At 41.7% G+C, this 13,586-nt stretch overlaps 1 protein-coding gene across 2 annotated transcripts in view; it reads left to right on the top strand.

Moving 5' to 3' along the window:
- Nucleotides 1–4,264: 4,264 nt before the first annotated feature.
- The window catches only part of TNPO1 (transportin 1), a 61,858-nt gene continuing 52,536 nt past the window's right edge, over nt 4,265–13,586 (top strand). For both annotated transcript variants that reach the window (XM_063453752.1, XM_063453753.1), the window contains exon 1: nt 4,265–4,431. In XM_063453752.1, coding sequence (XP_063309822.1) covers nt 4,327–4,431 — 105 coding nt within the window. In that variant the 5' untranslated portion in view covers nt 4,265–4,326. The remainder of the gene's footprint in view (nt 4,432–13,586) is intronic.

Here is a 13,586-nt window from a genome sequence, read left to right as displayed (position 1 = left end):
AGGTCATCTCTCTGCCGCAGATTCCCATGCACGAAAATTTAAAAAATCTGTGCCTCTATTGTGGCAAACCAAATCATGTAGTGAGAGTCAGGATTACAAGTGTGTATGTATGAATTAGGCAGTGTGTGTTTATATGTGCGCGGCAGTTTGTGTTTGTGTATGTATAAGGCAGTTTGTGTGTGTATGTATGTATGTATTAGGCAGTGTGTGTATGGATGTACAGTTTGTATGAGGCAGTTTATTGATATAGGTAGGTCACTATTCCCTGTTGCCCCAGTCTGTTTCTTACTATATTTGTGTCTTTTCACTAAAAAAAATTATTACGCAGGCGTATACTTGAGGGTCCATTCACTAAACAGTGATTTGATAAGTATTAGGTCAAAATAGCCAGGTTTGAAAACTTTTTCAACTAAGGTGAGATTGAGATCATTTCCAACTTTTTTTTGTTGTGTGGAAAAAACAAACAAGGTACACAGTGAAGAGGGTAAGAGACACTAACAAACAAACAAACAAAAAAAAAGATTAATTAAAGAAGAGTAAGTAGAGATGAAGAGTACAAGTGAAGGAAAAAAAACAGAGGAAAAGTTGATGAAAGTGAGTTTATCGACACTAGTTTGCTACAAGAAATACTACAAACCATTCAAGCCTTACCATCTGGTAAATCACTAAGACCGGACAGCTTCACAAACACTTAGTATTATTATTATTATTGCCATTTATATAGCGCCAACAGATTCCGTAGCGCTTTACAATATTATGAGAGGGGATTTAACTATGAATAGGACAATTACAAATAAACTTACGGGAACAATAGGTTGAAGAGGACCCTGCTCAAATGAGCTTACATTCTATAGGAGGTGGGGTGCAAAACACATTAGGACAGGAATTTGCAGTCAAATAAGGTGGGCTGGCCTTTAGGAGAGAGCAAGAGACAGGTATGTGAGGTAGAGGTTAGTCTTAGAGGCCATAAGCTTTCCTAAGGAGATGGATTTTAAGGCACTTCTTAAAATATGCAAGACTAGGGGAGAGTCTGATGGAGGTAGGCAGGCTATTCCATAGGAAGGGAGCCGCCCGCAAGAAGTCCTGCAAGCGCGAGTTGGCCGTACGGGTGCGGACAACGGACAGGAGGTGGTCACAGGCAGAGCAGAGAGACCGAGAAGGGACATACCTATGGATCTGTGAGGAGATATGAGGGTCAGGAGAGGGTTACAATAATCCATGCTGGAAATTACTAGAGCATGGACAAGCTCCTTGGTAGTATCTGGTGCAAGAAAGGGGCGGATGCGGGCTATGTTTTAAAGATGGAATCTACAGGATTTGGCAACATGCTGGATGTGAGGCTCAAAGGTGGGGCCAGAATCAAGTATGACACCAAGACAGCGCGCTTGCAAGGATGGACTGATGTGGGTACCATAAACTTGAAGGGAGAGCGAAAGAGGAGGATCAGTATTAGGAGGAGGAAAGACAAGGAGCTCAGTTTTAGAGAGATTGAGTTTCAGAAAGCAGGAGGACATCCAGTCAGAGATGGAAAAAAGGCAAGCAGTGACACGTTGCAAGACAGCAAGGGAGAGGTCCGGGGGGGAGAGATATAACTGGGTGTCATCAGCGTACAGGTGGTAGTGGAATCCAAAAGAGGTAATAAGTTTGCCAAGAGAGGCAGTATAAAGAGAAAATAGAAGGGGACCAAGGACAGAGCCTTGGGGGACTCCAACCGAGACAGGACGAGGGGAGGAGGTATCATTAGAAAAAGAAAGAGACACTGAATGAGCGTTGGGAGAGATAAGAGGAAAACCACGAGAGGACAGAGTCACAGAGACCAAGCGATTGAAGAGTTTGAAGAAGGAGAGCATGATCAACGGTGTCAAAGGCCACTGAGAGGTCAAGAAGAATTAGTATGGAGTAGTGGCCTTTGGATTTAGCTGCAATTAGGTTGTTAGTAACTTTGATAAGGGCAGTCTCAGTAGAGTGGAGAGGGCGGAAGCCAGATTGAAGTGGGTGCAGGAGAGAGTTGGAATTGAGAAAAAAGAGACACACCGGTAAAGATAAGTCTTTCCAGAAACTTTGAGAAAAAAGGGAGCAGGGATATGGGACGATTGTTAGAGGGGGTGGACGGGTCGAGGGATGTTTTTTTTAGTATAGGTACTACAGTGGCATGTTTAAGGTCAACAGGGACAATGCCAGAAGAGAGAGAGCAGTTGAAGATGTGTGTTAAAGAAGGCACGAGACAAGTGGAGAGAGATCTAATAAGGTGAGATGGGACAGGATCGAGCGGGCAAGTGGTGGGGCGAGAGGAGCAAAGAAGAGCAGCCACCTCTTGGTCAGTAGCCAGGGAGAATGTCTGAAGGGTAGGAAAGGCATGATCTATGTGTGGTTGAGAAACAGAATGGCAAGGAGGGGAGAATTATTTCCTTAGCTGTTCAATCTTGTCAGTAAAGTAACATGTAAAGTTATCAGCAGTAAGGTTAGTTTGGGGTGTAGCCACAGCAGGGCGAAGAAGAGAATTAAAGGTATCAAAGAGACGCCTGGGATTGCGGGAGCATGAACTAATGAGAGAGGAAAAGTAGGACAAGGGCAAGGGCTGCACTGTATGAACACAATATGAATCTATAATGGAGAAAGTCTGACTGGGTGCGAGACTTCCACCAGGAGCGTTCAGCACAACGGGAGCATCTTTGCAGGTAGCGCGTTGATTTAGTATGCCATGGTTGGGGGCGGGTCCTCCTCGAGGCGCTTGTTTGGAGCGGTGCTGCAGTGTTCAAGGCAGATGTAAGGGTAGAGTTATATGTGGAGATGGCCAGTGAAGGACAGGAGAGGGAGGGGATGGACAGCAGTTGTGAATCAATATCAGCTGACAACTGCTGGAGATCAAGAGAATTAAGGTCCCTCCTTAGTTGAGGGGGGTTAGGCTGAGATTGTTGGGTAGGGGGGTACACGAGAGCAAATGATAAGAGGTGGTGATCAGAGAGAGGAAATGGAGTGTTGCAGAAATTAGATACTGTACATGCAGAAGTGAAGATGAGGTCAAGGGTATTGTAAGGTAAGGGGGAGTGTCCAGGGGGCAGGTCTGTCCTGAGAAATTTTAACAATTCATGTATCAATGTCATTTTAGAAAATAGAACCCTGTATCCTAGTTACACTGACTGATTTATAAATACATTTACTGTAGTTTAAATACAGAGCTCTGTTTTACACTCAGAAACACCAACAATATGAAGCTCCTAGAAAGCAGGGCCATTAGGATGGGAAAGAGGCACTTGGGAACAAAACAAAGACTGTCCCTTCTAAATAGGGACACCTGGGAGGTATGCATGACCCTTGCTGAGGGTTGTATCCCAATAGTTGTATCTGATGACTTAAAGGTAGGCAGACAATGTAATAGAGCAGCAGGAAATGCTAGCAGAATGCTTGGTTGTATAGGGAGAGGTATTAGCAGTAGAAAGAGGGAAGTGCTCATGCCATTGTACAGAACACTGGTGAGACCTCACTTGGAGTACTGTACACAGTACTGGAGACCCTATCTTCAAAAGGATATTGATACCTTAGAGAGAGTTCAAAGAAGGGCTACTAAACTGGTTCATGGATTGCAGGATAAAACGTACCAGGAAAGGTTAAAGGATCTTAACATGTATAGCTTGGAGGAAAGACGAGAGAGGGGGGATGTGATAGAAACATTTAAATACATAAAGGGAATCAACACAGTAAAGGAGGAGACTATATTTAAAATAAGAAAAAATACCACAACAAGAGGACATAGTCTTAAATTAGAGGGACAATGGTTTAAAAATAATATCAGGAAGTATTACTTTACTGAGAGGGTAGTGGATGCATGGAATAGCCTTCCAGCTGAAGTGGTAGAGGTTAACACAGTAAAGGAGTTTAAGCATGCGTGGGATAGGCATAAGGCTATCCTAACTATAAGATAATGCCAGGGACTAATGAAAGTATTTAGAAAACTGGGCAGACTAGATGGGCCGAATGGTTCTTATCTGCCGTCACATTCTATGTTTCTATGTTTCTATAGCAGACTCTATGACTCGGCGGCGGTTTGTCTCCAATTGGGAGACTCTATGACCTTCGTTGCAGTGTGACAGACTCTATGACCCTGGCGGCGTTCTGTCTCCAGCCGGGGATTCTATGACCCAGGCGGCTGTGTGTTTCCTGTGGGCGCGGCAGTTGGAACCAGACCCCGCCTCCTGTCAGTGTGTCGGGCGGACTCTAGGACCGCGCGGCGCTCTTTTCTCCCCCCTCCTCCCAGTCAGGCCGCTCCCCCCGCTGTCCTCGCGCCGTGTGAGTGTCCCCGCGCCGCCTCGCGCACTCACTCACAGCATGGAGTACGAGTGGAAGCCGGACGAGCAGGGCCTCGCGCAGATCCTGCAGCTGCTCAAGGAGTCCCAGTCCCCGGACACCAGCACGCAGCGATCCGTGCAACAAGTATCCTTGGCAGAGCGGCCAGCATGGCGGGGGGCAGCATGGTGGGGGGCTCCGGGGAGCGTGGCTGGGGGTGCTGGGAGTGAATGGCCGGAGTGTGAGTGTGAGTGGGGGGCCGGGCTGGCCTCGGAGAGCGGCCCAGTGATGCTGTGAGGGGAGATGCCGGCTCCCGCCATTGGCAGTGCGTGTGTAGGCCCGAGGGCCCGGGCAGCCGCCTGTTGCTCGGCATGTGTGAGAATATGGGGCCCCAGGGAGCTGAGCTAGGGGCCCCCAGGTGATAGGACCCCATGGTATAGGGCTCACCGACCGGGCCTGGGATCTCCAATACCGGGGGGCAAGACTAACACCTTCCCGCCACACCCGGCCTGGGCCACAGCCCTCCACTACCGGGGGGAATAACCTCTGGCACCCCAACTGTCTGCCACTACGGCTAATATAGACCAATACTGACTAACCTCTGGCACCCCAACTGTCTGCCACTACAGCTAATATAGACCAATACTGACTAACCTCTGGCACCCCAACTGTCTGCCACTATAGCTAATATAGACCAATACTGACTAACCTCTGGCACCCCAACTGTGTGCTACTACAGCTAATATAGACCAATACTGACTAACCTCTGGCACCCTAACTGTGTGCTACTACAGCTAATATAGACCAATACTGACTAACCTCTGGCACCCTAACTATCTGCCACTACAGCTAATATAGACCAATACTGACTAACCTCTGGCACCCCAACTGTGTGCCACTACAGCTAATATAGACCAATACTGACTAACCTCTGGCACCCTAACTATCTGCCACTACAGCTAATATAGACCAATACTGACTAACCTCTGGCACCCCAACTATCTGCCACTACAGCTAATATAGACCAATACTGACTAACCTCTGGCACCCCAACTGTGTGCTACTACAGCTAATATAGACCAATACTGACTAACCTCTGGCACCCCAACTGTGTGCTACTACAGCTAATATAGACCAATACTGACTAACCTCTGGCACCCCAACTGTCTGCTAATATAGACCAATACTGACTAACCTCTGGCACCACAACTGTCTGTTACTACATCTAATATAGACCAATACTGACTAACCTCTGGCACCCCAACTGTGTGCTACTACAGCTAATATAGACCAATACTGGCTAACCTCTGGCACCCCAACTGTGTGCCACTACAGCTAATATAGACCAATACTGACTAACCTCTGGCACCCCAACTGTGTGCTACTACAGCTAATATAGACCAATACTGGCTAACCTCTGGCACCCCAACTGTCTGCTACTACAGCTAATATAGACCAATACTGACTAACCTCTGGCACCCCAACTGTCTGCTACTACGGCTAATATAGACCAATACTGGCTAACCTCTGGCACCCCAACTGTGTGCTACTACAGCTAATATAGACCAATACTGGCTAACCTCTGGCACCCCAACTATCTGCCACTACAGCTAATATAGACCAATACTGACTAACCTCTGGCACCCCAACTGTGTGCTACTACAGCTAATATAGACCAATACTGGCTAACCTCTGGCACCCCAACTGTCTGCTACTACAGCTAATATAGACCAATACTGACTAACCTCTGGCACCCCAACTGTCTGCTACTACGGCTAATATAGACCAATACTGGCTAACCTCTGGCACCCCAACTGTGTGCTACTACAGCTAATATAGACCAATACTGACTAACCTCTGGCACCCCAACTGTGTGCTACTACAGCTAATATAGACCAATACTGGCTAACCTCTGGCACCCCAACTGTCTGTCACTACAGCTAATATAGACCAATACTCACTAACCTCTGGCACCCCAACTGTGTGCTACTACAGCTAATATAGACCAATACTGACTAACCTCTGGCACCCTAACTGTCTGCTAATCTAGACCAATACTGACTAACCTCTGGCACCACAACTGTCTGTTACTACATCTAATATAGACCAATACTGACTAACCTCTGGCACCACAAATGTCTGTTACTACATCTAATATAGACCAATACTGACTAACCTCTGGCACCCCAACTGTCTGCTACTACCACCTCTCATATAGACCAATACCGACTAACCTCTGGCACCCCAACTGTCTGCCACTACCTCTCATATAGACCAATACTGACTGACCTCTGGCACCCCTACTCTCTGCTACTACATGTTATATAGACCAATACTGACTGACCTCTGGCACCCCTACTCTCTGCTACTACATGTTATATAGACCAATACTGACTGACCTCTGGCACCCCTACTCTCTGCTACTACATGTTATATAGACCAATACTGACTGACCTCTGGCACCCCTACTCTCTGCTACTACATGTTATATAGACCAGTACTGACTGACCTCTGGCACCCCTACTCTCTGCTACTACATGTTATATAGACCAATACTGACTGACCTCTGGTACCCGAATTGTCTGCTGCATCATCTCCTGTAGGCTAATACTGACTGATCTCTGGCACCCCAATTCTGCTACTACATCTATCCTATAGGCTAGTACACCAGCTGTCTGACACTACATCTCTCCTATAAGCCAGTGCTGACTAACCTCTGGCACCCCAACTCTCTTACTACATCTCTTCTGTATCCCAGCTCACTTATACTACATCACTACTATAGTCCTGTGTAGACTAACCTCTGCATCTCATCTGCCCTCAATATAACTTTTCTAAGCCAGGGGTTGGCTAACATCTGGCACCCCAGCGGCCCTGCACATTATATTTGTCTGGCTCCTCTTCTGACTGCTAGCCTGCACTACATTTCATTATACTTAACCCAGGGTTGACCAAACGTTAGAGCCTCAGCTCTTGGTGGATCTGCCACTCTGGATTCTGATAAAGAATATTGATTTAAAACAGCTTTTGGCAACTGCTGCTTAACCAGCTATTGTGTTAGACTGAATACCCAACGGACTGGGTTTCCTGGATTCCCTTCTTGTGGAACAATTCTTGCATGCTGTTGCCCATGATGCTTAGCCAGCCATTATGCAACAGCTGGTCAGACATAAGTTAGCTAGTCCTGAACATTGGGGAAAAAAAATGGATTATTAGTGCTTTTGGGTCGGGCAAATATTGTGTATATGGAAGCATCTTATCTGGGCTAAACAAACTCCCAAGTGCCCTCCAACAGCACCCTGTTATTTTGTTTTGGTATTTGTTGTCTTTTCTTAACCGTTTTTGTAGGCTACATTTCCCATGATGATCATTTCATTTAATGACTATCACTGTGAGTCTAGTAGATTGAGTGACAGGGAATTACCATTACTGGTAAGGGAGAATGCTAGGTTACCTATTACTGAAAGTTATGTATACCTTGTTTTTATTGGAAAGGTTATGGATTGTTCTTGACTCTTGGTAAGACAAATCTCATCTAACTCTATTGTTAGACTCCTTTAGACTGAGCTCGCTTGAGCAGGGCCCTCATCTGCCTTTTGTTCCTGTATCATTTTGTAATTATCTAATTTATTGTTAAATTTCCCCCTTTCATAATATTGTAAGGCATTGCAGAATAAGTTATATAAATTTTAACACTGCTTATAAAGAAAATCCTAAAGTGGTCACTGGCATCACTCAAACTGTTGTGGACAGTTTTCCACATTGCTTAGTCATTCTTGCATGTTACATTTCCCATGAGGTTCATTTAGTTGGATGACTATCCTGGTAATGTCCAGCTGTCCAGTGGCAAAAATTAGCCATCATCGATATAGATTATAGTGCGCCAAATAAGATGGGAAATATAAAGTTGGGAGGTCATACCAGGTTGCAAGTTCTTAAACCAAAAAGTTTGACTTGAGTTTTATAAGCTTCATTTGGGGCTTGACAAACTTCAGTCATTGGAGGCAGCTGTTGAGGACTGCCAAACATCTGTAGCAGCTGGAATGCTAAAAAGAAAGCCATCACTGGCTCATCACAGTGCTTGTACAGTCTGGTTTAACGTTTGACTCCTTTGTGGACCAGACTGTCTATCCATGGACTTGGCTTTCCAACTGGACCGTGATTAAGATTGATAGCGGGTATGTTATTTTATTATTTATATAGCAAATTCTGTAGCGCTGCACAATGGGTGGACTAACAAACACTTAATGTTCAGCATGAGTTATAGGAAAGATCATCTAATTAAAAAATGATTGGGAGGGATCGGTACATTTGGTGATTTTATTAAAGGCACACTATAGGCGCTATAAACCTTTAATCCCCTTGAATTGGTTATTGCCCATAGTATTGTCACTCTGCTTAGTGTTAAACCATTTGAATGGGGACAAAGTTCTAGGCTGCCAATGTCATGTGCTGGGGGTGCAACTAGCCCCCTGCTCACAATTGTGAATAACTCTGGATGTGCAATGTTTCAAGACTCCTCATCCAGACTCCTACCACTTTGACTGCTTATTTACCAAAGTTAGAATTGTCAGGAATTTAAAATTCACTTTAAAAGGCCACTCCAAGAATCAAAATAGAGTACCACCTGTCAGGGATGCATCTAATTGGCTGAGAGCGGTCACCTGACGCTCTCAGCCAATCACTGACTCATTCACTACTAAACTGGCTTGGAAAGACATTCAAAAAGCCTAGTGCTGCTGGAGGCAACTCTCGGGTTAAACTGTCCGAAAGCAGTTTAAGCACTTGAGGTAAAAGGGTCTCCAGGGGCTTCCTGGCACCATCACAACTTCATTAAGATAGTTGTTTTGGTTCTGGAGTGTCCCTTTAAGGTCAAAGTAGCCTAGCTGACTTTGGGAAATATCTTTTTTTGGCCTTAAATTTAATATTCTAATTTATATTTCTGACAATTCCCACTTGAATAATCCTGTAATTTTATTTTGTGGCCTTTGTTTCTATGGCAGTGCGTGACGTGGAAGTTAAATGATGTAGCCCAATGTCATTTTCTAAGACTAACTTGCATGTATGTAGTCCCACCTTGCTTTAATACTGATTCTAGTTAACTTGGGAAATATTGTACACAGACTTTTTTTTTTTTTTGTCGTTTGGTTAATTTATGTTTTTGATAACGAAAAAGATATTGCTTTTATAAATCGCCTCACTTAGTTAAAAATATAAATACAAATTAAGGTTTATGGTCAGTTGAAATGCCTCCTTTTTCCTCTGTCATGGTAAAATGGTTATAGTTGTTAAAAAGCTACTGTGGGCAAAAGTTCTGTGGAATCTTTGCAGATGGGAGCAAGGTAGGGGCAACTTGTAGCTCGATCTCTATGCTGTCTTAATCATATTCCTATACATATTATGAAAAGCAGTGTCATTAAATAATAATGACACATTGTTTTGGATCAACGGCAGAAACAGGTCTGTGAAAGGATGAACTTCCCCAAACTCTTTTATGGCTGTGTGAAATAGCCTGTGATCAAGAAAAACTGTAAAAAAAAATTCACATCTCTTCAATTGTATCAGCAAGCTTCATGTTTTACAATGATGAGTATTTTAAATTAAAGGGACACTTCCTTAAATATACACTCCAGACCCATAAATCAGTTTAACTTGCTGAAAAGCTTTGTGTAAACAGTGTGTCCTATATATATATATATAGTTTTTTTTATATAAAGTTTTGGTTTTTAATAGAAATTGTCACCTTTATAAATTATACTGGTTACACCCCTCTTGGCTTCTCAAGCACATAATGTTACTTTCTGGTTTGGTTAGCTTAGTTATTCTGAACTCAAGAGGCAGCAATTTCTGCCCTTGGGCACCTGCCTTGCATAGACTTCTCATTGAGCTGCATTGGGAACTCTGTGATTGGACAGTCCCTTAAAGTCTTGGCGGGGTTAGAAGGGGAGGGTTTGTTTATTTATTTGTATTTATTTTGTATTTGGGCAGTGTATTGCCCCTTTAACATTGTCATCTCAACGTAGTTATGAGCATTGGAGTCACTTGGGCGCCTTACCTTATGGAGTTTAAATGCTTTATGCCGTCTGTTGCGTGCAACAGTACTTATCTGAAGATCTCTTAACACTCCGCGTTGTGTCCTGGAGTGGTTATGTGACAACTGACATATAATATTTATAGTGTTTATGTACACATAACGAGTTGTGGGATTACATTGCTTTACTTGGAAATAATAGTGTGCGCTCACCCACTCTTGATATACATTTTTTGTTTGGAGAGACTGAATTCATAATGATAGTGACATTCATTCATGTTTTCATTTGGCTACAACACAATGCTTACATGAAATTTATTCTCTGAAAAGTAACAGTCTTGTTCTTTAAAACAGGAGCTTTCTAACAGAATGTTTTACCTGGTTTCATTATTAGCCATTTACAGATTTGATTTAAATAGCCTGTATTACGTTGAGATATTTGGGGAAAGCAATCAGTAAGTTGTTCAGTCAATCGCAAATCAGTCTAAAACCCTTAATACACTTTAAAGTATATAATTATCATATTAATACTACTTGCAACACAACTCTCGTGAATCATATCCACAGGAATTTAAAAGCTATTGTGCTTTAGACATGTTTATGGTAAATAGGTATAATTGCTTTTCTATTACTTTAATGATGTGATAACTTCATTTAAAAAAACTTTTATAAGTGAATGGAAGAAGTTTCTTTGCCTAAGTTACGGAGCCTGTCTCTCCGGCGCATAGTTATTAATATAGCCAATCATCTAGAGTAAAAATAGATGCTGCTGGTGACAGTGAAATGTTTTTCATATATGTCTCCGTTTGCTTGTAGATTTGCAAGTAGCGCAAATTATAACGCTTAGTCTGCAGAAGTTATTTTCTGAAGTAAAATTGGGCTTTGCAATGGTTATCACAGTCTATATCTCAAAAGGCAAAAGGTGTCTTGGTGTATATTATCTTTTCAATTGATCCAGAATCCAAAAAAAAAATTTTTTTTTTATATATATAATTATTATTTTTTTTTGTATATTCTTTCTCTAAATACCCTGATTAGTGGACATTCGTATCAATAACATTTAAATGGTCATTGAAGTCACCAAAACTATTTTAGCTTGATGAAGCAGTTTTGGTATATAGATAATGCCCAGGCAGTCTCACTGCTCCATTTTTTTTATTTTTAATTTTGCCATTTAGCAGGTAAATTACGGTTTATGCAGCCTAGGCACAGCCTTCCTAAACACTTCCTGCACAGTGAAATCTAATGTTTACTTTATTGCACAGTCTAACTTATATTTTATCTCCTCCACTGTTAAGTCTTGCTAACTTTGCATGACCCTCCTTTGTGTGATTTAAAGTTCAATTAACAGAGCAGGAGATACAAACTTCTAAAGTAAGTTAACATCTGATTGAACTTCAAACCATTTTGTTTTCATGCAGTCTGTGTAAATCACAGCCAGGGGAGGTGTGGCTAGGGCTGCATAGGCAGAAACAAAAGTGATTTAACTCCTGGCAGAGAATTGAGCAGGGGCATAATCTATAATCTGTTTTGCTGACTATTGTGTCCCTTTAAATCTGCTCTGTCACATTCAAAGACTGCATATTGTTGACGCACCATGCAGAGACCAGCACCCCAGGGGTGAAGCTGATGTAAGATATATTAGCTTGAAGCTCACTCTTCTTTCTTCAGCTCCTGGTGCTTCAGCTGACCGGAGTTTGCTTCCCAGCTAACCTCGCAGCTGACCATAAGACAAAGTAGACCTGGCATTGTCTTGTGTTTATTGCCAGTGTTGCAATTTCAATCAAATATCAATAGCGTCAGGTTTTAATTTTTTTTTGTCTTTGTAAAGTATTCACAAGAGATTTCACTGTGACAGAGCTGCTTTAAAAAAGTTATTTCTAGTTTTGATTAAATAACATAATTGCCTTTTGACACTTAATTAGAATCGTGTAGCATTCATATTTTTTACCCCCACCTCCGTGTGCAATGAAATGGCTTGATGTTTGCATTTGTAGAAGTGTAAAGTAATTTTGATTTCTAGACTGCAGTTCAATATGTTGGTTCCTAATGGTCTGTCTACATAAAAGGCATTTATTATTTAAAGTGAATGTGTGTGCTTGATGTACCCACCCCTCTCTGTTATAAATTAATGCCATTATCATCTAAATGTATATCTCCATACTTTTTTTTTTTTACTCTATTAAAATTCTTCTGTTTTGAATGCCGTTCAAATCAGAGTGCAGTAAATAGTCAATTTGAGAATCCATTATTTCTGGAAAGCAGTACATTGCACCAGTGATGTAATTTCATTGTTCCATACCATTCACTGCATAATGTGCTTATTTGAAATAATATTTTGTGGGGATATTTATGGGATAATAATAGTAAACAGTTGAGAATTGCCCACTATTTAAATTCTCAGATCCCAAAGATCGTTATTGTGTAAGTAAAATGTATTCCATATAAATAAAAATCACAATTTGTTATAAAAATAGATACAATTTATTGTGACAATTTAAATAATAATAATATGTAACATGCGTGATAATAATCAATGAATATTCAGTATAACATAGTATGCAATACAATATGGTAATGTAAAAACATCTCCCAATGGCTAACAGTCTTAATTGTCAAGACAATGATTTATGATAGTACTTCACAGAGAAAGTGGAACTAAGACACAGAGCTTGCAGCTTAAGGCCATAACACTTTAGCTGACAGAATAACCCTTTCAATGCTGGTTAGACCTCCTAGGTAATTAAGACCTATTGTCATGTGATTTTAAATAAAATAACATGTATATCAGCTCATTAGTCATTTCCTGGAACCATCCAATAAGAGTAATCTACCATGTTCTATAAGCAGAATCTTAACTTGCCTAAACAGATATTTTATCTTATTTTAGAGCCAATCAATACACCTGGATAAATATCACGATATGCTAACATGTGATATGTCACATTAATATATATAATTATTCCTTTCTATCTGCAGAATAGAATATTATAACTATATATTCCTTAGTAACTAAGATTTCTAAATATCGAAATCTGATCGTGATTTATCCAGTCATATATCATGCTATTAGAAAATTTTAATTAATTTAGATTAAATGAAACCAGTATAATTACCAATTGAGTAGACATTCTCATCAGATATTCTCAGGTAGCTAAGTGTCAAGGAATGTTTCTTTCTCGCTCTGACTCTGCTTTTTTCTTAGCCTGCTTCCGACTCTTTGACTTTTTCCCCCGACTGCTCACTCATTTGCTTCCTCTGCATACCCCTT

This window comes from Pelobates fuscus, chromosome 5 (assembly GCF_036172605.1).
Source record: "Pelobates fuscus isolate aPelFus1 chromosome 5, aPelFus1.pri, whole genome shotgun sequence".
Classification (NCBI taxonomy): domain Eukaryota; kingdom Metazoa; phylum Chordata; class Amphibia; order Anura; family Pelobatidae; genus Pelobates; species Pelobates fuscus.
The sequence above is the reverse complement of the archived record's forward strand: the minus strand, read 5'-3'. Positions and strand labels throughout refer to the sequence as shown.